The 26,539-nt window shown below is 51.8% G+C and overlaps 1 protein-coding gene across 1 annotated transcript; it reads right to left on the bottom strand.

Annotated features, from left to right (window-relative positions):
• Window positions 1-26,038, bottom strand: B4GALT1 (beta-1,4-galactosyltransferase 1). The gene is made up of 6 exons (XM_075726194.1): window positions 25,747-26,038; window positions 13,136-13,371; window positions 4,460-4,647; window positions 2,963-3,085; window positions 1,378-1,482; window positions 1-785 (listed from the first exon to the last, which is right to left on the bottom strand). The coding sequence occupies exons 1-6, from the start codon at window positions 26,021-26,023 to the stop codon at window positions 650-652; spliced, it is 1,065 nt and encodes a 354-aa protein (XP_075582309.1). The 5' UTR covers window positions 26,024-26,038; the 3' UTR covers window positions 1-649.
• Between the last annotated feature and the right edge of the window lie 501 nt (window positions 26,039-26,539).

Here is a 26,539-nt window from a genome sequence, read left to right as displayed (position 1 = left end):
AACTCTGGCTCAACGCTCTCAAAGCCTCCTTTGAGACTAAAAGAAATAATGACATTCATTGAATCCAGACTTGATTGTTCAACACTTGCTCTGCCCACAGAGAAGATGTTTGTTTTGGTCACTATGAGAAAAAAAATATACGATATTGTGTCCATTAAAAAAAAAAATCTAATGCAAAGCGTAAACTTGTATAATTTTAGCAGCATTTTACAGTCCTTCATAAAGTAAAATGAATGGATTAAAAGTAATGTTTTCATCCACCTCATTTAAAATATCAAAATATCATGGGCAGTAATTGCTGATGCATCACAGTTGTAATCAGTAAAATTTGGGTCCAGCAATTAACTCAACATGGGGAGCACTGCAGCAAATAGATCAGATTCAACATTTTCTGGCAAAGTAAATATTTACAACTCTTATGTACAGCTCCTGGACTTACAAAACAATGGAGAGCTAGAAAGTTGTGGAAAGTCAAGTTTGGAATTTAAAAAGAAAAAAAGCACTTGTCCAACCAATTTGGAGACGCTTTGGCATGCCAAAAGAGGCCTCTTTCTCTGTTCTTTGCAACTGTTATAAAACCAGCAGATACAAAGCACCAGTGAGGCGAGTGTCCTGGGCAACATAGGTGAGGTCTCTTGTGTCTGTGATGTTAGCTATTTGGCGAGCCAATATCCACTGTGATCTTTGTATACAGAGGGTACTTGTCAGTTCTTAACACCTTGTAGGATAGTGTATTTAAGCCGTCAGAGCTCATTGTCTCCCTTGTGTGAGCAATTCGGTCAAACCTGTGGAAGGAGGAGGGGGAAGAAAAGAAAAAAAAAAAAGTTTAAACAACGTGAACTTCCGCATGACATTTTTATAGCCTCTCCAGCGGTATCTCCGGTATTGTTTTAAGAACAATCCGGCTATCAGTACGGGTCCCATAAACTCCCAGATTTGTCCAGCCTTAGCAGCGGGCAAAGGCATCCCTACAGGGTCAAATTTTACCCAGGAAAAAGCAGCCAGGCTTTTAAATCACACAAGGTCCTTTTCCAGCTATGCACTAGAGCACAGGTTTTATACACCAAAAGACAAGCTGGAAACAATTGCTCAGAGCTTAATTTGCTGCGTTTAAGAAAAAAAAAAAAAAAAAAGGCGAGAGGTGTTTGTGCCATAGTGAAATCTTGGGGAAAAGGTCAGTAATAAGGCAGCAAACTGGCAAGGGGAAGCGGGCAGCTAGCTTACAGCGCAGGCAACGGAGAGGTCGGCAAGGGGGGGGAGATGGCTGCAGGTTTTCCGCAATCGAGCTTTTTGCACAGCAAAGAGAAAGCCAAGCAGCTGGAACAGCAAGGGCAGGAGGCACCCCTTGAATCTGCTGTGGGACTTGAGGAGACACACCTCTCAGGGTTGGGTTCGTTCTTCCGGTCCCGGGAATGCCGAATCATTCTGCACTTCCCAATGATGGCATCTGGACGGGATATCCCCATGCCTTTAAACACCAGCCTGTAAAAAGCAAATACATTAAACACCGATGACAGGTGACAGATGTGGGACACTCTGCCACACCTTCCACAAATGACCATTGGCTTTGGGGATTTTACTTTTTTTTTTTTTTTTTAAAGAGGTTGTCACTAGTGTATTTGCAGGCTTGCTGACACCAAAAGCGGGGAAAGCCAGTCCCTTTCCACACGGGCACGTCAGCACGGGGAAAAGCGACGTCACCCTGCCAACACCAAGGATGTTAGGGATTAGGATCTGCTAATTCACCGCACAACCAGCTCCTCACACACCCAAGGCCCGCATTAACCTTGCCCCAGGCTGTAGACTGGAATTTGAATGGGAGGCATCTAGTTTTTAACCCATCTGGAAAGGAGCCAGAAGAACATTCGTTTTCCCGTACGCAAAACCTGCAGGGCTGGTAGAAACTGAAGTGAATGGTGGTGAAGCAGCATGGGGGACACACATGGTCAGAGGCACAGTGGTCCCAGCTGGGACCCACCAGGCGAGGGGCAGCCTGTCTTTGTTTGCATACTCTCTGCAAGGCACCTGCAGTTCGTGGATGCCAATGCTGAAAAAGTACCTGGTTTCTTCCTCTTTGCGTCTCCCTTTTCATTTCTATATAGTTGTCCCTCGCTTGGTTTATTAAACAGAAGTGCTGAACCTCAGGAAGGTAGAAGCACTTTTAGGAATACCCTTCCTGAAACCTGGAAGAGCTCGGAAAGCCCACAGAAAAGACCATGCAGGAGTGGTTTTGCCATCAAGAAACATGAATAGGGCTTCCCAAATGCGTGCTCCCCACGATGATTTCTCACAGCGACCACCCTGGCGACACGAAGCTGTAAGGTAGCACAAGCCCACGTCCACCCTCTGCCCCAGTCTTCGGGCAGGGGTGGTCCCAGCCTGTCCTGTGCAAACACCTTCCTCCTCTCCTGCAGTTCTGAGCCTTGCTCTGCTTCCTTCCGGGCAGGAAGCAATGTCTCATGGTGTTGTTCAGAGCCGCGTACAGCCTGACAAATGAAGCTCCCTGGGAACAAAGGGATCAGCTACCAGGCTGCAGACCCAGGCAAGCCTCAGGCTGCAAGGTGGGTCAAGGTCTTCTCCATCCCGCTGCGCGCCCCAAATCCCATTCCTTCAGCCAGTGCTGGGAGACCCAGAAGTGCGCTGCTCCAACCTGCGCACTGGTGCGAATGCTTGCAAGGCTGTGCAACGAACAAGCAATGCATGTGTGGGGCAGTGGTGGGATTTTTCCAGCCAGACCCACTCCCCAACACACCTCAGGGGCTGTAAGATGGGGTGCCAGCACCCACAGGAACACGCTTTTGCTGAACCAGCAGGTTGCCCACGCACCACCTCCGGAGGGGAGGCTCCTGTGGTAGGGGTGGAAAGACACCCTGTGCCCCTCCACCCCACCCCGGGCAAAAGCAGCAGGTCTGCGCTCAACCCCACCCCAGAGGCACTTTGGTATGCCAAGGCATTTATTTACCTGTTATAAATGTCGTCATCTTCACCACCCCAGCCCCAGTAATTGTTTGGGAACCCGTTGATCTTTGTGAACTGCTCTTTGCTCAAGGCAGACACACCTCCGAAATACTGATTGTAAGGCAACCTGGAAGTAGGGAGAAAAGGCCATTAGAGGAGGAGAGGTGCTAGCTAAGGAGCAGCGGGCACACCCAAAAAAGGCTTGCTGCTGCCCTTCACCCCAGCCCACGGCAAGCCAGCACCTGTCACAGGTGTTCTGGTGCCCGGGACTCGGACAAGGCAGAGGGAGCTGGTGGGGTCAGTCCCAAATAGAGCTGGGAAGTATTTTGCAACGGGCAATGGCTGCAGCCTTTCACTAAGAGGTACACTGTCCTCAAAGGACAGGCCGGTGAGATGCACGTCACCTTACCAAAGGACAGATAGGTGACATGCATGCCGCAGGAGCAGCAAGAGCTCAGCGAGGTATCAGAGGTGCCACAGAACCTTCTCTTCCTGCAGCTCCACTGCTCGCCTCCATGGTCCCCAGTGCCCCAAAGAAAAGCTCACAGCCCAAAACTGCGCCAGCAGCGTGACTTTGCATGCACAAAGACAACCAGCTCCTGCTCAAAACGGGGGATGATTGGCAACACACGAAATCAGACCCACAGCACCAGATGACGACCCACACAGGAATCACCAGGACCTACCACATACCTTGTCTCTGCTTCAGCAAGCAGAAGAAACCCCTGGGGCCTTAATTTCTGCTCTAAGCTTCACCTAGCTGCAAGAAAAATCTGCAGCTGCTGCGGTGCAAGTGATAGACCTACTCCGAGCACGGCTTGGGTCTGGAGTGGAGATGTGCAAGGGGTCCTGCCACTTGCTGTATCTTTAGCACCACTGGCCACCATGGCGTCAGAGCTGGTTTTCACTTTAGAGATTAGCTTTTAAACTCTCCCTTGGAGATTTGGGATAGGAAAAAAATTTTAAAAAAAGGAAAAGCAAGACACATTTTTGTTTGCAGCAGCTGCTGAAAGGCATTTCATTTTGTGTTGCTCTCAGATACCAAGGCAGGTCCCTCAGTGGCCCGAAACTGAACAGCCAAGAATATTTCGTTTTGCTCTTAAAATAGTGTCTGATGCAATCTTTTTAAAGCTGCACATAATTCTCACTGTGTGAGAGTGTCTCACTTTTCAGACTGGGTGGAAACACTAGCTGTCTTCCAGCTTCCAGCATGAAACACAAGAAGGGATATGTGGGCATCTGCAAAACGATGGGCTCTTAGTTTTTCCTCGCCCTACATTTCACTTTCTAGAAGCTGTGAATTTTAATAAACTGCTCAGCTGCATTTCTCCCCCTTCCTCCCCTCCAGCCGATCCTGCTTGCAGCCACCCGCTCCCTGCAGGGACGCACATGCCAAGACAGGCTTTTCCCAGGATTTCAACGGTGGGTGGGGATGTGTAGTGTTGCGCCTGGCCTGCCAGGCGATATTAGGAACAAAATGCCCCACCAAAAGGCGTCTCACCGAAATCCGAATTTATCCATGGATACAGAGAGGTGCCGTGGCTGGCTGTAACATTTGTAGGTGTTCCTGTCATCCATTGGGATGAGGTCTACGTCACTAAACACAAAGCAATCATAGTCATACTCTTTCAAAGCCTCTGCGAATCCTATATTCAGCAGTTTAGCACGGTTAAATTCTTCTTCTCCATCCTAATTTAAAAACAAATAAAGACAGTTAAGTGACTTAAATTTAACAGGTGACATCAGTTTCTTACCTGTTGCTGTACGCCGGTGTTGCTGCACTGGGTTGGGATGCCTGTGATGGACTGAGCTTGAGCCTCAGCACTCTCCCTGCAGCACCCACATGATGTCTGCAGCGAGCCCCCCGTGGGAATGCCGCCCGCGGAACGGCGGCATCTGAGCCAGCTGCAAACTGTGGGGGCAGCCAAAACAGCTGAGGAAAGGCTAGACCCATCTCAGATCCCCTCTCTTGGTGGGAGGCTCCAAGAGGGCAGGTTTGATGCTGAGCATTCCCCCTGTCCCACCCCACACACAGGCATTTTGGGATTGAATTTTGTGATAAAGTTTACAGACCGCTGGGGAAAGCAGCTGGGGCTTCCCAGAGCAGCAGAGAAAAGCAAAGGGAGACTGGAAGAAGGGACCCTTGCTACAGACAGAAACCTTGGCAGCACTTTAGCTTACAGCCAGGACAAGGACCACGGAAGAAAACCTTCCTGTGTCCCGGATTTCGGCACCCTCTTCCTAAGCTCTGCCACAACACGGCTGCAGGACCATGGCGCTGCCCCTGCTGAGCAGCACGTGTGAGCAGGCACCAGACCTGATCTGCAAAGCACAGGGTGGCACCAGGAGCGAAGGTCTGCCACTCTGCTGCTTGCTCCTGCTCGGGTGCCGAGCCCTGGGCAGTTGTGCACGCACGGCAGCAGGACGCTCCCCGGGCCCTGGAAAGGGTGCTGCTGGTTCAGCGCATGGCAGCAACACACAGCTTTGTTTACTGGACAGCAGGATGGTGCGAGCTGCTTCCTGCAAGGGCTACGGCTCGTGCGGTGGACGCTGCCGTCTGCTGCTGTGCGTGGCCCCTTCTTTGCTGCTCCTCTGCCAGCCAGAGCACAGCGTGACCCGCCATCTGTCCCAGGGGCCTCGCCGGGAAAATGAAACCAGGAGGGCTGTCACCATGGTGGGAAAAAACCTGAAAAGAGCTGACGCCACAGCAGGGCACGTTTATCCCAGGGTAGGCGCAGTTAACGAAGGGACCTGCAGAGAGCAGAGCAGGAAACTCTCCACTGTCCTCCCTGAGCAATGAGGCACCCAAGGAGAAATCAGTTTGGCCTCTCTCAGGCAGAAACATTTCAAAAGCACATGTGGCTTTGAGCACAAGTACGGGCTCGCAATTGCTCAGGTACTTCCAAAAAACAACAGGATCATACCCACAAAGCCAAGAATACTGGTGGTTTGAGAGTAAGGATTTCCAATCCAGGCCCCAACTTTGCAGCAGCAGCTTCAAACCCAAGTCCTGTGCAGGTGAACAGAGCAGGCGGAAGGGAACACATAGGCTGTCACTGAAGGAGGCTGAAGTTTTTTGCCAGCCTGGAAACCAGGACTGCCAAATCCTTTCTCTTCTACCACATCCCACCTTTCCCCCTCCACACCCTCAGAGCAGTGTTGAGCCAAAGGACTCCCACACGGTGCAAGCCACCCCCCCACCCTGTGGTACCCGCATCCGGTGTGGGATGCGAATCAAGGATGGATAAAATACTGTGCCCAAGGAGCAGCAGCTTGAAACACCACCTCTTCCCAAATGGCTTTGCCTGGTTAATAAATAATCAGGTTTGAAACTTTTTAATCCAGACTGGTTAATGGACCTGTGGCTGGAGAGCCAACACAGGTTCTTGAAACACCCACAAGTATCTTTCAAATGAAGGTTTTAACATGCAAGTGTCAAACCAAGGTTCTCAAAAGCATTCGTCACCTGCCTCAGGCATAAATGACTTCACAGGGAGGAGTGAGCTTTCGTGGAGGAAGATCTGAGCAAATTCTCAGCATCCTCACCTGAAACAAAAGGGTTCACGCAATAACTAAGGTGGTGGGAAGATGATCACCATCATGCATAAGCAAGAGCAGTGAAAACTTGAGTGCAGAAAATGAAGGCAAGTTGAATAAAGAGGCTGGGGAGAGGGACCAGCTGAGGCTGTGGGATCAGAGGGTTTCCTTCCCCTGCCAAAGGGGGCTGCCCAGCCCCAGCTGCCAAGTGCTCCCCAGGCCCCACTGCACCAAACCCGGGCCTGGCTCCTTAGTCCCAAGGGGGGACTTTTCCCAGTGCTGGTGCAAAGTGCAATGTGCTCACACCTCAAAGCACCTGCTGGGTCCAGTCTAGGGGCATGTCCTCATTTCACACCTTCTGGCTGCTCTTTTCATAATGAAATTTCAAGCAAAGGGCACTTCACACTGATTTTGTTACAAGCAGAGGCTCAGCTGTAATTAACCCACACCTTCAGGCAGCCTCTAACTCCTCTGGGTGACACTTAGGGATTAACAATGCTATGAGGAGCTGCGTTTTTAAACCTCTTACTGAAAAACTCCGGTCGAAGAGTGTGTGGGACCCTTCCCACTGCATCACCCACCCAACCCCAGCGGAGCGCACGCCAGGGCCCCGCACACGGAGAGGGACCAGACACACAGCAAACGCTTCACATGAGCACTGCCACTCTCCTCCCACATGGCTACACAGCTTCACACCGTGGGATCCGAAAGGCTTGCAGGGGGGGGTGGCAGGGGGGAAGTCACAACCAAAAAGCACACACACACCCCCCCAAAGCCTTTTTTTACCAACTTTACAGTGAGCAGGTAGCTCATGCAGCAAACCTTGCAATGCTGTTATCAGTTGTGGCTCCTTTGAGGGCAGGAGGATGGTTTTCTGTCCCAGGAGGTATACAGGGCTTTACAGCATGTATTGGAGCAAAAAAAAGACTGACAAGAGGTTTTGCTTTTTGCAGAAAGCTCTGTTTCTTTACCTCAGGCAATGTGGAAGCACTGGCATGCCTGCAGTATCTGAGATTCAAATCTCTCAAAACTCAGAAATGTGCTGCAGGCTCCCATCTTTGACTGATCCCCAACTTTTTGAAAGGGGGGGGAGGGCAGGAAGCAAGGTTGGGGAAATCTCTTTTTTATGCTGCTGTCCCTTCCAGGTCAGCACAGGGCACAGTACCACAGGTGACGCTCAAGAAAGCAGATAAAGCAGAACTGAAGAAACCTCCAGCCCTCGCCTCTGCTTGGCAGCTCCTCATCCCATAGAGGCTCTCCCTGTTATTTGCCACAAGGAAATGGATCAGTTTGGACTTGCTTGGACAGAGGAGCATCATCCTGAAGAGCTAGGCAGTGCACAGGTGACTGGTGCTTTGACAATGCAACCAAGCTCTAGACATAGCCTCCACACTTATCTCCTAGGCTTTCAACCAGAAAAGATGTAGCCCAAGCACATTTTTGCTATTTTTTTTTTCCTGACTATTTTTTCCCCTATGTTTTCTTGTCCTGAAACTTAACCCATATCTGAGTTCAGTACTGGCACCCAGCACCTGTTTCTGGTTCCTGATTTTACTCCCTACATCTCTCCCAGCATGTCCAAGTCCATCCCCATTCCCCCGTCCACCAGAGACTGGCTGAAGGCAGACAACCTGTTGCCTCAGTCCTGCAGGGTCTGACGCTGACTCCTTCTCACTCCTGGAGACGATCAGCCCAAGCAAAAGAACATACAGGCTTTTTTACTTTCCATCCCATACCTTTGCTGAATCTGGTTTGCTCAGTCAGACCCACCAAAGGATGCTACCTTTTTTTAGCGCCAGACAGATAAAATTGAGGTTTTTGGAACTGTCACTCAAGCTAAAGGGCTTGCAAACCAGCAAGAAGCCATCTGTCCCAATTTTGCCCTGCCTCCCACTTCCATGTAGGAGGCAGCACTGTGATTCCTCTTGCAGACAGCACAGCAGTGCAGAGGACCCATGGCTGCAACTCTCTCACCTGGATCCTAAACTTGCTGGGTCTCAGGGAGGTAATGATGAGGATACGTGTTTCTGGCTGGCCAGGAGAGAGCCATCACCTCCAACAGGAGACTGCTAACTAAGTCAGGGATCCCCCAAGACAGCCTGAACCACACGCACAATGTCCATGTGAAAGTCCACGCTCCAGTGGACTTGAGCAGGTAGAAACAGATTTCCAGGACCATACAGAGACACCAGGAGACACTCTGCTGTGTCACTGTCAGAGGGTGTTTTGAGGCATTAGCACAATTACATTGGGCAGAGGAAAGAGCAGCCACAGGGGAAACTCGCCTCCCCCACCACTGCGAGAGTAAGCAGGAGCCGAGCACAATTCCCCCCTCTGCCCGCATACCTGGGGAGTCCTGATACCCCCTGCAAAATAACATGAATAAGTGCAATGCCCCAACCACTCCACGCGCACACACACACACTCTGGAAAATTGCTACCGAGGACACTGCAGGCAACGCCAGGGGCCAGTGGAAAACTGCTGAACACTGCACGGTTTTCAGGGAATTTGCTAAGTCTCCCCTTCCCCAAACTTCAGTCTGGCTGAATGGGTATTTGCACAGGCTGAACTGCAGAGGGAAAACTCATTTCTAGACCTAAGCGTTCAGCTGGCAATGGCTGAAGGCGCTGGAGAGTACATGGGTAATGGCAGGAGCGAGCAGGACTGAGGGAGACGCCACAAATTCGTCGCTTGCCTTCTCATTTGATGAAGTCAAGCTTGCACAGCATCAAGTGGGTGCTACAAAAAGCACACCCAGCTGCATGTCCTCATCTGAAAAAAACTGGCTGGGTGACCGAGTCCAGAGAGTTGTGGTAAACGGAGTTAAATCCAGTTGGCGACCGATCACAAGCAGTGTTCCCCAGGGCTCAGTTTTGGGGCCAGCCTTGTTTAATATCTTTATCAACGATCTGGATGAGGGGATTGAGTGCACCCACAGTAAGTTTGCAGATGACACCAAGTTGGGCAGGAGTGTCGATCTGCTGGAGGGTAGGATGGCCCTGCAGAGGGACCTGGACAGGCTGGACCGATGGGCCGAGGCCAGCTGTATGAGGTTCAACAAGGCCAAGTGTCAGGTCCTGCACTTGGGTCACAACAACCCCATGCAATGCTACAGGCTTGGGGAGGAGCGGCTGGAAAGCTGCCTGGCGGAAAAGGAGCTGGGGGTGTTGGCTGACAGCTGGCTGAACATGAGCCAGCAGTGTGCCCAGGTGGCCAAGAAGGCCAACAGTATCCTGGCTTGTATCAGGAATAGTGTGGCCAGCAGGAGCAGGGAAGTGATTGTCCCCCTGTACTCGGCGCTGGTGAGGCCACACCTGGAATACTGTGTCCAGTTTTGGGCCCCTCAATACAAGAAAGACATTGAGGTGCTGGAGTGTGTCCAGAGAAGGGCAACGAAGCTGGTGAAGGGTCTGGAGCACAGGCCTTATGAGGAGCGGCTGAGGGAACTGGGGTTGTTTAGCCTGGAGAAGAGGAGTCTGAGGGGAGACCTTATTGCTCTCTACAACTACCTGAAAGGAGGGTGTAGTGAGGTGGGTGTTGGTCTCTTCTCCCAGGGAGTTAGCAATAGGGTGAGAGGAAATGGGCTCAAGCTGCATGAGGGGAGGTTTAGATTGGATATTAGGAAAAATTTCTTCACAGAAAGAGTGGTCAAGCATTGGAACAGGCTGCCTAGAGAGGTGGTGGAGTCACCAACCCTGGAGGTGTTCAAAAAACAAGTAGATGTGGCACTTTGGGACATGGTTTAGTGGGCATGGTGGTGTTGGGTTGATGATTGGACTGACAATCTTGGAGGTCATTTCCAACCTCAATGATTCCTAGTTTTTACTTTCATTAAAAATAATCCAGCCACCAAGCCAGGAAACATGAAATTATTACTCTACCCTTAATTGGTTTAGTGGTGGACATGGCAGTGTTAGGTTAATGGCTGGACTGGATGATCTTAAGGGTCTTTTCCAACCTAAATCATTCTCTGATTCTATCTCAGATTTATCTGAAAGATCCTACAACTGCTACTCCACACATCAGGTTTGGGTTTTGCTGGGGGTAGGGTGCAGAGGGTGAAGCATAATACGTATTTTCCACTGGCTCCTGTTACACACTGGGCATTTGACAAAACACCATCTCCCTGACTTAGCCAAGTCCTACTCTGAGGCATTCAGGCACGCAAGAACAGCATGGTGGAGACACAATGGACTCGTGACGGAAACACATTGCGCTGAAAGGAAGAAGTTTGACATTACCAGTGCAGCAGTAGCAGGGCTCAGCGCTCCTCTTTCTTTCTATGAGATGCAGAGCACAGAAGAGCACGTAGGCAGCGTGTAAGAACCAGATCACACAGTAATTCTCCTTGCTTCAGTGATTGCTTTGCTACAGACAGGATTAACAAGTAAAGGTAATATTTCCCCACTAGAAGGAAAAATAAAAAAAAAAAAAAGGAGGGCAGATGCAAAGGGAAGGACAGACAAGAAAAAGAGAAAAGCAATTGTCAAGACAGCAGAGAAACAAGACCGTTTTCCTACTGTACTTCTGGCAGAATTAATACATTTTCTGCAACTCTCTCTATTCAGTGTTCCCACTCACCCTCAAGAAATGCATCCAGTGGGTTTGCTACCACTGACCACTCTGCCTCTTCCAGACACAGCTTGTTAGAGGCACGCAGGAGGAGCATGTTTATTTTACAAATCAAGCAGTCTTACTTGCTAACCTACATCTGACTGCTGGATGTGTCCAGGACATAAATACCCTGTGTACTGGATGTCACTCCCACTCCAACTTTGCTCAAGGGATGCTTCTGAGAAAAACATCTCCTTCAATAATTTTTGTGAGGGTTAGCTTTAGAGCAAACAGACAGCCCCACAGTCCTAGCACTGGAGGACAGGACCAGGGAAGAGGAGGTGCCAGCAACACAGGGCAATGCAAGCCAGCATGCACCATCACAGCAGCAGCGGGAACTCCAACCGGGCTTTGGACACTGTCTGCCTTTATGGGCGCCCACACAGCTCCACATGATCGGGCCCCTCGCCTTCCTTACTCTCGAACACCAGTGATGGGGAAATGCCAGCCCCAGCTGCACTGCCGGCTCTTTGCAATGGAGATAACTGCTTGCCCACAAGCGGTGCCCCTGGACCACGGGCAGGCAGCTCTCCCCAGTCCTCCGCAGAGCTGGCCAGTGAGCTACACCCAGCCGGGAAAGCAGCAGCCCTCACCGCAGGATTGCTGCTGCAAGCCGCATCGCACCCTCAATTCCAAGCCACACTCAGAAAAGGGAGGCGTGCTGCTCTGCCACCTTCACCCACCTGCACCCCAGCGACCGGTGGGGACCATGGCTCAAGCAACCTTGTGGCACCAGTAACTTGCACAGACAAACACTGCACGTGCAAGGAAATGCAGCCTGAAGGATGAAGAGCAGTGGCACCAACTGCTCTTTGCATTATACAGGAAGGGTCTCCTTACAGGGCTTAATTTTAGGGCACAGCGTGCCAGTCTGCATGCTGCAGAAACGCCTTGTGCCCTCAGCAATGCAGCCACCAGGCCACAAGCACAGTTGGCCACAGACACTGGAGCATCCTGGCTGCTGTGCTTGGGAGCTACTGCTAACTCCCCACAAATCACTTTTGCCCAGATCTCTGGCACCCTGGAAATGAGCAAAGTAAGAGAAATAGTAGTAACAGAGTATTGGTTTTCACTCTAGAAAAAAGTCTCCCCTTACTTCAATTCTGTGAGGAAATTTATCACTTGGGCGACCATTCATGTCCATTTTTACACATCCTGAGAAAACAGGATATAAATACATATCCAAGAGAGAAACTGTGCTGTGAGATTGTTCAGCCAGTGGTCTCTGCTGGGGCGCTCAGAACTGCATCTGGCCTTTCACGGTGCAGCCCATGCAAAAGCCTACACATTTTAAGCTTTCCCAAGTGTGAACAACACTCACTTATTTAACCACCATTATGGTATAAATTAAGACAGCTTGTTTGGAGTGAAAGATGCCTTTTTTTTTTTTAAGACATGTCTAAGGCCATCGGATATCGATGGAAAAAAACCAACAAAAACCCCACCTGTCGCTACTTGGTTCTTTTCTGTTCTATTCACCTAAAGACAATCACACACCTGCTCCACTGCCACAGTTTTGCTTTCTCCATCCTGACACTTTGTGCACTATTACTAACATGAACAGAAGTTGCTGGAGGAAATAAGTAAAATCCTATGGCTTTATGGCACACCCAGTGCCAGATAGGCATTAATGCTACCTCGTCACCTTAAAGATCTCTGTATGCAATTCCTGCAGCAGTTGGGAAAAAGGAACATTTGGAAAGAGAAATTAAATTGGGTTATGCTATTAGGGATCCTTTCCCTCCTCACCAAGTGGTTTCCTTAAGCAGAAGCTCTTTAGAGTGAATCATGCCTGACCAGAGGAAGGGACCCCAGGTTTTCCATCAAAATCATCAAAACAAAATCGCTCATGTTCATTTTCACTTTTTTTTGGTGCTACAGCCTTTTTTTTTTTTTTTTAAAAAGCAACCTTATCCCTGCCTGCCAGGCCACTGCCACTCAGGATAAAGCAGCCACTCTTCTCTTTCAGAGGGCACGGGCACTGTTATGAGAGCACTATAAAGCCCTGTGTCTTTAGCATCTTACCTGGTTGATAACATATACTCCATAATCTAGTTGCTGCCTTTGGAGAATTGGGTGCAGGTAATAGAGCCAGTACTTCAGGTGCTCCTCTCGGTTCCTGAACGGTATGATTATTGCTACTTTCTGAAGTGCTATACAGTCCTTCGGAGCAAAACGACCTCCTGCTTTGACCTCTGGGTTTGTTCTTGCCACTTCTTCCAGGTTCACAGGCTGGGAAAACTCCACACGTAGTGCACCAACTGGAAGAGAGGCACAGCACAAAGTGAGTTAGCACACACAATCTATTTCTCTGAGCACACATCCTTTACACACATTTGGGTTTTGTTTTGGTTTGGTTTTAAAAACAGAGGTTTGGATCCAAACAAAATCCCAGCAGTGCATGCAGGTCTTTAAGTTTGGACCAGCCGTACCCAAAGCAACTGCACAACACCATTCAGAGCAAACCAGCAAATGCCGTAGCCTCTTGGTATCAAAGCCCGACCAAGTTGCTGACACCAAACGAGTCTTGAAAATCCTCCTATCTGTGTGGCAAACCAACAGCTGCGTTCCCACTGGCACGTGCACCACAAAACCAGACTAGAGAAGAGCACTGCCCTCTGCGCTCTCACCTAGCTTGCAGAGCGTGAGAGTCAGGCACTTCAAAAATAGTCCCGCTCTCCTACCAACGTAATTACTTACGCCAAGGCTGGCCACATGCAAAGTGAACAAAACCCCCTTTCTTGGGTTTTTTTCTTACAGATACTCTCAGTATTCTGTAGGCATGCCCATTATTTATTAAAAGTCCTGCATTAGAACTGCTAAAAAAACATACCCAGATTTGCATGCAGGTTGGCAATTCCTGCACATGGTTTCAACAGTGACATCTTTTGAAACTGCCAAGATAATCTGTGCCAAAACTGGTGTGTAAAACTGAGAAGCTGCCCTGGCACCACAGAGAGTGTGGCAGCCTCTGAGGTGCTCAAGGCTGCGCTCAGGTAGAGAGGGCAGCGACAGCCCCAGGCACTGATGCAGCGGATGACAACTACTTTGCAAGACTTCAGCTCACGCGTCTGCATGCATGCTCTTTGCTTGCCAGGGCTTCTCTCTCTGCCACGCTAGCTCCGAAGCAGTCCCTCCCATACAGCTGTATGTGGGCCCGGGGCTAAACACGGCATCGCTGACCACAGCCCTTTTGTGGGTGCCCTCTCTTAACATCCAGGCTGGTCTTTCTGCATTATTTTCTTCCAGCTGCTCCAGCTCTGATGAACGGACTTGCTGCAAAATCCTAGCAAGTGTGGTAGCTGCCCACAGAAGGGCCTCTCTCGCTGCCATGTCCTGCTCCCAGCAATGGCAAGCTAATAAATGGCTTTGCATGCAAGCTCAGCTCCCAACAAAACCTCTGCAGCGGGTGGGGATTCTGTGGCCCCTGTGCATAAAGCAGAAGGTCTTCACCGTAAGCACTAGGCTGGGAATCACTCCTTAAAGATCTGGTTGCGGTACCCTCCCCCTCTCCTCCATCTGGGTGTGAACACACTTGCACATGCATGCATACACACACTTGCACACATGTCTTAGAGCTACCATCTCCTCTTTCCATTTGCTGAAGAGACCCCCCCAGGCCACTCTGAGGGCATGCAGAGCGTGCACACTGCTGTGTGCATATACCAGTGGTGGGCACGCTGCACTTAGAGAGCCCCTTGAGAAAGGGGCGCAAGTGATTTTCAGAGCTATAAAAGACAGCGGCCATCACAATCAACCTTGTGCATACCCCAAAATGTGACTACCAAAAAAGCAGAAATAATGCTCCAGGCTCACGGCTCATTCCCTGGTTATTCACCTAGAACAAGGTACTTCAGTTTGGTTGTGCTGCTCCGCAAACCTGTGCTCCCTCAGGCTGGAGGTGGAAAGGAGGAGACCAGCCAAACAGGCAGAGGTGTTCAGTGTACCCCTGGAGGCAGCAAGGAAGCTTTTCTGCCTGATTCACTGCCCGCACAGTGGAGGCAAGACCTTGCAGAAACTGACATCATGGACAGGATGCAAAGGCATCTCCCAATCTCTGCATTTTGCACAGGTTAAACAGGCAAGTTTGCACGTTTCCCTCTCATGCATGGAGAGGCAGCGATTTCTTAGAGCCCAGGCACTGGGATCAGTCTGCCCATGCTCTCAGCACTCCCACAGCTCCCAGCTGCACCCCCAACATGCCTGCCTGGTTCCCCACCCTCTCTGCCCCATGGTGCAAGCTGGGTCCTGCGGGTGCCTGCCCTGTGGCTGGATGGCTGGGGCTGAAGCCTCTCTAGCCAAAAAGCGGCTTGCAGGGAGAGCTGGAAGGGTGCTCTGCAGTGGGAGGAAAAGGCAAGAATAAGAGGAACTGGGGCAGGAAGGAACACACAGCGGCACAGCCAGGACTGAGGCTCAGCAGTGGCAGGATCAGGTGCCAGAGCAGCGAGGCCAGTGGGGACGGGAAAGGGAGAGAGCGCATCATTTCCTCCGAATTTGGTTATCGCTTCCCTGCCATTGTGGCAAGCGCTCTCCCAGAGCAGGCTCTGGCCTCGACCCACCTCCATGCCTGCTTCCCCTTGCCCATCCCTCTGTGCCCCAGAGTCACCTCCATTAGGAGGCTGGCACTCACAGTTAGGACGATGCTACACTTTTGTGCATTTAGAACAGCAAAAGGCATCGCACTGGGCACGGTTCACCTAACGGGCCATGGACAGCAAACGGGATTACATTGGGCATCTGTGCCCAGGGACGTTATTTTCCTGCCTTGCTCGCAGCCTGCCACCAGCAGCGTGACCGACCCTGCGGAACGCTGCAGGAAGCAGTGGGGCGGAAGCAGCACATCCCTTCGTGGGGCCCTGCCAGCCCAGCCTGCTCCCAGGCGCCGGGCGGCTGCCGTCCCACCGAGCAAACCCCTTCCTCCCGCAGCAGGCTGCACTCTCTGCTCCCAGTTGCTGCTCTGGAGAAACAACTGCAAGCCCCGTCGGCCTGGGGGACGCTTTCTGGTTTAATGAACAAAGGCTCTTTTAATGTCTCACACTCACTTGCACAGCATAAGTTTGCCATTTAGGCAAATTTACAGGGCAAATCTCCCACTGGCCGCTTGTGAGCTCTAGCTGGGCAAGGACAGCCACAAGCATCTGGACACTGCAAGCAAGGCTTTTTGCAGGCAGGCACGCGCCAGCCCCCCCGGGCCAAACGTGGACCTCTCATCCTGCCAGCGCTTGCTCTTGTTTGCCTTCAGGAGGCTGGAACATCAGCAAGGAAAAGTTGGGAGAGGAAAACACATTTGTGATAAAAACCAGCTGCGGAAGACAGAGATTTAACAGTTTCACAGTCTTGAAGGGCACTGTTGAGAAATCATCTGTGCTGCTCTGACCCTTCAGTTAACCAAATCAGTTTTAAAGGCAGCACACCTCCTTGCAAACGCTGCTCCGAGGGACGCAGCCAACATGCAGGTCTGTGAGGAGCCCCCAGCAAGGCAGCTGCTTCTGAGACAGGCTTGATGCAAATCACCCAGTTAATACATTTACTGGTGTCAGTAAGAATACGAAAACGTAAAAAACCCAAATAGGCTGTTTTCAAATACAGAATGGCTACAACAAACTAGACTTGGTAAAGCCATGTAGCTGACAAAAGAGCAGCAACGTACCACCCGCTGCGAATTGATGCTTTCAGTTCACTTCCCGAGCAGGACAAGGCTAAAGCCAACTCTGCAAACACAGGCTTTCCAACCGGTGACCAGACCCACAGCTCCAGCTGCTAATTTTAAATCATTTTGATCGAAATTTGACTACCTGGATAGCAAGCAGCCCCAAGGCTGTCATCTCCCAAGGATGCTGACTCAGGACACAATCTACCAATGCCAAGAAAGCGTGCAAAGTTTGTTGTGAGTGCTGTCCCACCGGCCAAAACTGTATCCCTATCTGTGTTTACCAGGTAAACTTTCCAGCCCGATTCACTCCATCTCAATCTCTTATGCTTGTGTTCAAGACGACTGCCTGACATAGGAGCCGCTGTATATTGAGCCTCTGCTAAAAACAGACAAGCATGACAGCTATGTGGACTTGCAGCTCTGGTCACCCATACGGCCCGGGATTTGTAGGCAGACACCTTTCGGGTTCAGAGTCACAAAGCTCCAACAGAGCAGCTTTACAAGTCTCCACCATACATTTTTAGCAAAAGAAAACCTTAAAAACATGGAGAAGCAACTGCTGGAAGCTTGCAAAAGACACAAAAGCACGGCATCACATCCAAACCCTTCAGAGACAGTAGAAGGAGATTTTAGCTGGCAGTGGCAGGGTAAGAGAGAGACACACACAAAAAAGACAACCCCCTCTCGCCCCCCATCTCTGACACTCAGCAGCAGTTCTGCTCAAAGGGAAGGTGCACAGGAAAAGCGTCATGCGGGCAGAGATGCTGGGGGGCCGTCGCAGCGCACACAAACAGGAAGCAGCTTCTTACATGAAGCAAAACGTGAGGCTTGCAAAAAGCCAGAGGCAGCATAGCGCTCAAGCCTCAGGAGCCTGGCCCACAGCCCCGGTGATCTTCTTGTCCCCTGCTTCCCAATGGTGGCCAGCTAAACCTAACAGCTAAACCTCTTGCCATGTGACACTGCCAGCATGCGTCCTCCCTGCTGCTCATCCTGCTGACCCAAATGAGAGGACCTGGGGAAAAAAAAAAAAAAAGCCCAGAATCTGCTCAGCCTGATGCTATAATAAATCTAGAGGCTGCTCCAGCCTCCCTAGACCACAGATACTAGAAGTGTTGGGAAAACTCAAGCAGCAATGCCCCACAGAGCAGAACTGTACTCTTGCATGCCCAGGGCATGCAAATGGGATGGTGCCACACTCCATCCAAGAAGGTGGTAGTGGGTGATACAACATGGGGCAGCAGCCACAAAGGGCAGCCCTGGGGGGTTCAGGTGGGATGGCAGGGGCGGAGAACACGAGGGGAACCCCTTCCCCAGGAGGGCAGTGCAGCCCCAGCAGAAGGAGATTGCCCTCCCAAGCACTTCACTGAGGAAAAAAAGCAAAATTCACCTGCGCACTTTAAGCCAGGTGCAAATCTGAGATACTTAATTTAGTGAGAATGAAAGCAAAAGCGTGTAGCATGGAGGTTGGAAAAAATGTCTCCCCAAACAGAGCAGAAAAGAACATTTCCATCACCCTGGCTGAGAGCCGGGTGCTGCTCTCTAGCCGCCAAGCCACATGCACACCCGTACCGCCATGCTCAGACAAACCTCATGCGAAAGGAAAGCTGGAAAAGAGAAGCAGCACTCGCAGAAAGGGAAAAAAAAAAAACAAACCCCAACCGCCTTTGTTTGCAGGGGCTTAGCAGAGAAGGGAAGCGCCTGTTGGCCACACCAAGTCCACCCTGGCTGGGAAAAACAAAATCAGCTCCACCCGGGAAAACGCGGGGGCAAGTCCCCCTAACCGGGGCTGTGGAGCAGGGGTCGCTCCAGCCCAGAGACCCACGTGGCAGCTCCAGGGCAGGCAGGTAGCTGCAGCCACGGCTCAGCGAAGCAGGCATTTCCTATTAAAAAAAGAGTTAAACTTCAGAGCCGTGCCAGCGCCTACACAGGCGGCACCAGCCAGGCTCAAACTGGGGTTCAGCCCCATGGTGGGGGGACGGGACCGGTGGAAGGGACAGCCCCAGCACCCCTCGCCCAGCTGGGTCCTCTGAGCAGCCCCCTGGCCTGGCATGTGACCCACCAACCAAAACAGCCACAGGGGCATCTCTGTCTCCTTGCAAACTGGCTGGCAGCTGCTGCCCCTTGCTGCCTGCAGCTCTCACTCGCCCATGAGGGTTTAAAAAAAAAAAAAAACCAAAAACCAAACAAAAACATCCTTGGGTCTGGCTAGAAATACCCCAGTGAGGAAAAAAAAAAGCCTTCCCAAGGACGAGGATAGGTTTTCTTTGGCTGGTCTACACTTGCAAAGTTGCCATCCCCTTACAGATGTTAGCTATTCCAACGCAAAGCTTGAGCCTCCTACGCCAGCACATGCCCTGTCTTGGGCAGGCTCACACAGTATCTGGCATCCGCAACTGTGGACCCCAAAGAGAAACAGGCTGAAAAAAATGAGGATGCATCACATGTGCTGGCAGCACTGGGTCTGCACAATGGCAGGTCTGCATGACTAACTGAGCGACTAAAGCCAGAGAAAAAAATTTCTTAATCCAACCCTAAACGCCACCTATTCCAACACAAGGTCTCACGCTAGCATGTGGTGTCTTTAAAAAAACAAATTAAAAAAAAAATTGAAGATTGTCATTTCCACGAGAAAGTATTTCTGGGAGAAAAGCAAAGCCCTCATCGGTGGCTCAAACCCAGTGCACGCTCACTGAAACAGCTTTGAACTGTCTCCCTTTGAGCTGGGCAATCTGCATGCGATTAGCCCTGCTAGCTGCTGCCACCACGAAATTAAATTCCAGGCCCTCAAAGAGCAAACTGAAAACAAACAAACAGAGAGGCCCCATCAGAAAAACGCTGAGCTCCCCCCTGCCAGGACCCCCCCACCCTGCCGCAGGACGGGATGGGTGGACAGGAGCTCTCCTGGGCTGAGTGGCATCCCAGGGACACGGGAGCAGCCCCAAATCGCAAGGCAGCCCCCCTGCCCCATCCCATCCCGCCAGTGGCGGCTGCACCTGGGTCCCAGCCCTGCCCCAGGGCTGGTGGGTGCGCTCGCCAGATAGCGCAGGTGAGCGCCGGGTGCCAGGTGGGGTGGAAGTGCATCTGTCTGGCCAAAACTCAGCCAGGGCTCAGGCATCCCTAAAAGCACGGGGTGCCGCTGGCGGCAGGGAGTGCAGGAGGCAAGGGCAGGAGCGGAGCATTGCACACCCGGGGAAATCACTGCTGAAACCCCGCTGCCCGCGAGCGCGCAAGTTTTGCACAAACCTGTCCCGTAAAGTCTTTACAGGGCCGTTTCCAGCTTCAGCAAGACACGTTTGCAGGTAAGTGCCCTCAAAGTGAGTCCAGTGACACCCCAGCCTGGGGACTGGCAGTAGGGGAGGTGACAAAAGCAACCCTCTTTCAGACAAAACATCTGCAGGGGCCTGGGGACTGCCCCGAGCTCCTGCAGCTCAGCTGCAGCCGGGAGGCAGCTGGAAAGGCTGCTTGCTCTGCCCCAGCGTCACTGGCGGCCACGGCCACTGCTTGCCCGTCTGGAAGTGCTAATCCACACCTGGGCCACCAAGCTCCTCTCCTTGCAGGCAGGGGCTCTAGACACTGATCTGCACAAAGGAAAACACCATCCCGCTGGGGACAGGCTGAGCAGCGAGACCTCCTCCAGCCCAGAGAGACAGGGGCAAGCTGAATGCTGACACTGCTCCATCCACGTGCCAGAAAACCCCAGATCTTTGTCCCCACCACTGCGGCACTGCTGTGGACTGGCCAGCTCTGTCCCCAAATCCTCTGCAACCAAAACCCCTCCTGCCCCGCAGAGAAGGGTGCGCAGGAGGGAAGGAGGGGAGCAGCAGCTGCAGGGTGCTGGCTGGAGAGGAGGGTCCACCAGCAAGGAGAGGAGGTGCGCGGTGGAGTCCAGCACCCTGACGCCTTGGGCTTGCTTGTGAGGCCACCAGACCCAGAGCACCTCCCTGCTGGGGGCTGTGCACCCTCAGCACGCTACCCTTTGGGGTGGGGTGGGAGCCCTCGACACAGCAACAATGTCCTCCATCTGCTGAGTGAAGTCAGACTAAGGAGCTCCACACCAGAGGAGGAAAGTTGAGAGCTTAACCGAATTCTGCATCCAAGTTCGGGGAGCTGCAAGCGCCTGACTGTTTCCAAACGCAAACTTGGCCCAATTTCCAAAGAAACTAGCTGTTGCTTCAGATCAACACTGGCAGAGAAACAAGCACGTTACAAAACACTAGATGCACGAGATGGAAAACCTTCGTTTTCTCCCCAGCACGTTCCGTCTGTTTCTGCCATGTCCCTGAAACAGCTGCTCACCAGGAGGGCACAGTACCTTTCCACGATAGTTTCAACACAAAATTAATAGTCCTTGACCTTCGCTTTAACCAGATATGAGGATGCTAGGTATGCTGTCACCACAGAGGCTGCTCCCTGCCCACCGAGAAAGCCTGCACTTTGGAGGTACAACGTGCTCCCGACCACACGGGTAGCTGCGGAGCTGTTGGTGGCGTTGCCATGATTGCACATCTGCTGCCTGCCAAACATCTTAAACATACTCTTTGGAGAAGTTTAACACAGTTTCTCAACCTCCCTTTTGAGGCCGAGAAAGCCCCACTTTGAGCAAACTGGTCCACGTGTTAGCTCCCCCTCCCCCAGCCCTCTCCATGCTCTTCGAGTTTCTGTTTTACTTCTTCGAAACAAGGCAGGGACACGGCACAACCCCAGCTTGCGGCCATGAGCAAAGCAGTGCCTGAAGCACCCTGGTTTAGGGGGGAGGCAGGAGGGAGCAGAGATAGCGGCTGTATCGAAAAGGTTCAAAAAACAAACACAAAAAAGGCAAAGCAGACAATAGCAAGTTCAGATGAGAGGAGGTGGAGATGCTGCATGTAAAGCAAATACCTTCCTCACCGTAAGCGACCCCACAGGTTCAGAGGCCCCCAGTTTCTGGGGCAGAAACCCCCCACAGGGAGATGAAAGCCCATGACTGCAGGTGGGCAATGTGACAGGAACCAGACCCCAGGCATGCCAAACCTACCAAACCCCTCCAGCACAGTCACCACCAGAATTCTTCTTTAAAAATGGTGTTTTCAGCACCTCCTAGGTTTTCACTCTCTCACCCCAAATTATGCTCCACTAGGATTCTGCCAGTGCCAAAGCATCCTCTACCCCTGCCCATGCAATGTCCACATATACAGGGGCCTCAAACTAGATTATTTCTCAATTCACTGACTTCTCAGGCAGCACATATCCTCTAAAAAACTTCTGTAATACAGGCACTAAGTATCACCACCGATTTGACAGGCTACCTCCATCCCCTCCGAACAAACCGCAACGCATCAGAATAGTTTCATCACTTATCTTCAGCAGCATCTAAAGTTTGGGGCAACTGCTTGCACTGACTACACAGGCATGAGAAACAGTGCATCGAAGAGAAAGTCCATGCCATAGATCCTTCCCCCTCCAACCGACGGCTGCTCATCCACAAGCTGGCCAAAGGAGCTTCTTTCTCTCGATCGCCAGTTTTTTAAACATGCCTCACTAACAGTGGGAAGCCTCAGCTACTATCCAGGACTCTGGCACCTTGAAGAAACAGTTGTTTTCTTGCATGCCCAAGATGTCCCAGCAATAAGCCACATTTGGAAACTGTATTCCTTTCTAAACATTAGTGAACATGAGTGCATCTCCAGTGGTTTGTGCTTTGGACTGTTCACTGGTTCATATATTAACCTAGTTGGGGTTTTTTTTTTTTTTTTGGTCAATATCCCTTAATTATTAGGGTTTGGGGTTGTCAGTTTTCTAAACTTAAACCTGGGTGTGAAAAACTATTGAGCCAGACACCCGACTGCAACATGTTTAGCGCACTTGGGTCATCTTTGCCATGAGATGCTCACGGGGCTGAGGGTAAGAACACATCTCTTTGGACTGCCACCTGGTATCTAAACCAGGGTCAAAAATGGCTAAGGAGACAGCTGTATTCTAGGAGACAGCTGTATTCTAAAATAATCTCCATAAACAACATGTGCTCTCAATCAGGCAGGACTTGAAAATGACATCCCTGAAATACAGATAAGCCTGTCCATGAGATTCTGTTTTGCAGACTTCCGGTACTGTCAAGATAAGTGCTGCTTTCATATGAGCTCTTTTGGAGAGGGATCTTTGTACCAAAGAACTTGCCCCCTTCTGCTTTCGCACTCCCTCCTAAAAACAGCAGGCACATAACTACCCCATCACCAAAACACAAAGACCTCATGGAAAAGGTAGAAGAAAAGCATTTGACTGTTTTGAAAGCACTTAGGCCAACATACATACTACTTCTATAGAGCAACTTTTTAAACTTAAAAAAAAAAACAAAACCAAAACCACCAACAATATTGTTCTACAGCTCCTAAAGAACTTAACAGTTTGGGCAATGGACACCTGCAGGATATATCTGGATTTACCTGCTTTTGGGCTTCTCAGAGGCTGAAATTTCACCACAGTAAGCAGGCTCTGCTTCTCAATACTCTATTTAAGACACTAACTGGCACACAGCTCTGAACTGGAGGATAAATCCAAAATGCTTATATTACCTTGTATTAGAGAATTTCATAGCTGTTAAGGACTTCTAATTCAAAGTTGAATTATGGTAGTATTTCCCCAGCCCTGATTTATGCTTTTAAATTATAAATAAAGGCAAGTGAACCATAAAAGCATTTTAAATTTGGCAGCTTCTTGTAGAGATTAAACCTCATTCAGCTAATGCATTTGCTGCAGAGCCAGACAGCAGGGATTGTAAACTACTCTCTCTAAACATCGCTAGAAAGAAAACTTTGGGCCTCTGAAATGAGTACCTGGCTATTTGACTGTTCAAAAAGCCCAAGCAGCTCAGTCACACATATCCTGCATGATTCATCACATGCTTCCCAAAGACGGGTAGGGGGAAGAGGGGGCAAAAAATAAGAAAAAAAAAAAGGATGAGGCGTGTTTCAATAAATTCAGGTTTACACTGAGGGAACAGGGCAGTTGGAGCTACCTGTTCCCATCAGAGCACTTCCCCATGGCTTTGGGAAGGTGGGAATCACAGGAAGGTCCTTGGTGGTTCCTGCTTGTTACGTTCATACCGATAAGGAGCTTTGCGCACAAAAAGAAGAGTTTTTAATTCACGCACCCAGAATTCAAGAGTCAGAAATGCCTGTTGGAGTGTACACTTCTCCAACCCCAATACTGGCCTTAGAGATACATGAGATGTTGATCAGGGCAGACTCAGCTCTGACCAACATCTGAGGCACAACGGGATTGTTTTACAAATGCTGTTTGCTACCAAAACCTGGAAAGAACAGGAAAAAACCAAATACCCATCAGGTTTGCCTCCTACCTGCTGGCTACAAATGTGACAGTGCCAGCCTGCATCCAGCTGCACCACCCCATGAGTACTGAAGGTAACACAGCTCGAAACCATTTGCCTACCGTGTTGTAAAGAGCTACTTTCTACATGGCCCTATAGCTCTCTGAACATCTGCAACCACTTCCAATAGCCTCATTTGGCCTTTGGCGGATTCCGCAAATTGCAATGAGGATGTTACAAAGACGGTATAAAGTATTTTAATCGATCCTTCAGCAACTAACTCTGATAACACTTTGAATCTTGGGGACACAAAGAGCATTTCTCTAAACTCCAAGCATTTCAAAAGCACATGACTCACTCCTGAGAGGATCAGGGTAAGTGGAGACCATTTAAAGCAAAGCCATATTCACAAAGGGCTCCCACATCTACTCTGTGAGGACAGGCTTGCCCAGCCAGTTTCAACTTAAAGCGATCTAGGGGGAAAAAAGTGAAAGATACGAATAAAAAACAACAACAAAAAAACATAGCACAGTTCCTTTTAGTGACCTCAAAACCACCTTCCTAAAATAACAAACCAGTCATTTGTTATTCAGATGCATCGATCCATAAACAGCTGACCGGCGAGCAGAGAGAAACTATGCATTTCTGTGTCGGTTTCGTAAGCTGAAAACCACAGGTAGCTTCTCGAAAGTCTCTTCCCCCGTTGTGATCTCCGGTACTCAAGGTGCCCGTGCTAATGTGGCACGCTGATGAGGAAGGAGGGAGATGATCCCCAGGCTCCAGGCCCTGGACAGCTTTGTGGCCAGGTCACTACCAACTGGGATGCCAGCAGGTCACCGTAACAAATTCTACCTACACCACAGGAGGGTCTCTGCAAAGATAGGAGGGTCTCTGCAAAGACCAGCTGCTACAAACAGCAAGTGGGGCGAGCGCCTTTGCAAGGGAAGGAAAAAAGCCAAAATTCACCTTGCCCCCACCTCTGCCTTGCGACAAAGCCAGTGGATCAAGACAGCTGCAGGAGATCAATGTAAAAATGAGACCACCAGCAAGCTGCAAACCCGCCAACAGCCTGCCCGCCTCCCCGCACCCCAGCAGCCCTGGGAAAGGCCTGCGGGGAGCACAGCTCCAGCGCAGATACAACACACGCCAGGCTGCCACGTATCAGGATACTGCATCACAGGACCAAATACGTGGGAAGCGCCGCTGGGATGCATAACAACTGCATTCATGACCCTGCCTCACAGCACTTTTAAAATGTATGCCGCTCGCCGAGCAGGTCGGCGCGCACAAAAGAGAGCGAAACCCTGCGCAGCACAAGCAGCCCGGCTGATCCTTCCTGCGAGATTGCGCAAGGGGAGTATTTTGGGTAGGGTTCCCAGAGGAAATTACCCAACCTCTCCGGCAACCAGAAAGAAACCCAGCCGGCCGGGGAGGGAGCGCTCCCCGACAGCGCCGGGGCTCCGCTCGCCGCTGCCTTCCTTGCGAGCGCATCCGCCAAGCGCAGCTCCCCGGGGGATTCTCCCAAGCGCGGCTCCCGGGGGATTCTCCCAAGCGCGGCTCCCGGGGGATTCTCCCACAATCCCCCTCCGCGGAGCGGCAGCCGGCTGGAGCTGGGGCGGGGGGGGGGGGCGGGACGCGGAGCTCCCCCCGCACCCCCGACGCCGGCGGGGCGGCACTCACCGAGCAGCGGGGAGGGCTCCGGGCAGGGGCCTGGCGGCGGCGACGGCTGGGCGGAGGGGGGCCGGGGCCGGGCGGCGGGCGGCGGCGGGCGGGAGAGCGGCAGCGAGAGGTTGGCGGGCGGCGGGCGGCGCGGCGGCGGCTCGGGGCTGCCCGGCGGCCGCAGGGCGCTGCCCGCCAGGTAGTAGAGCAGCGTGGCCGAGAGGTGGAGGGCGCAGAAGGCGACGAGGAGGCGGCAGGCCCGCTGCAGCGAGGTGCCGGGCAGCGACGGCTCCTTCATGCCGCTGCGCTGGCGGGGAGCGCCGCCCGCCCCGCGCCGCGCCGCCGACCGGGGACGGGGACGGGGCGGAGGCGGCAGCGGCTCCGCCCGCCGGGGCGGCCCCGCGCCCCGCCCACAGACTCCCCCCGCCCCCCCCCCGCCGCGGGGGGCACCGGCGGGACCCCCCCGCCATCCCCCCGCCCGCCTCCACGCAGCGTCTCCCCCTGCACCGGAGCGGGGAGCCCCGCCGCGGGGCTGGCCCCTGGGCAGCGCACCCCTCTTCTCTGGCTGGGGGTCCAGCCCGGTAGCCGCTAACACCGTGTGGTAGCCCTGGCCGCAGGTTCGTGCGGGTCGCTGCAGCAGCAGGCAAAAACGCTCGGCTTTAGCCGAGGCAGCTGGCGAGCCGCTGCGGGGTACGGCCGGCTGTATTGGGGTTCATGCCCCTTGGAGGGTTTCGGAGCGTCTTCACTTGGCACGACTAAGCCCAACCTGCAGTTTTCTGTCAGCTCGGTGTAGCTTGTTTCAATGCGTTTAATG

The sequence above is a fragment of the Pelecanus crispus genome, chromosome Z, assembly GCF_030463565.1.
Source record: "Pelecanus crispus isolate bPelCri1 chromosome Z, bPelCri1.pri, whole genome shotgun sequence".
In the NCBI taxonomy this organism is placed as follows: Eukaryota; Metazoa; Chordata; class Aves; order Pelecaniformes; family Pelecanidae; genus Pelecanus; species Pelecanus crispus.
This window is presented reverse-complemented; position numbering and strand designations above follow the sequence as displayed.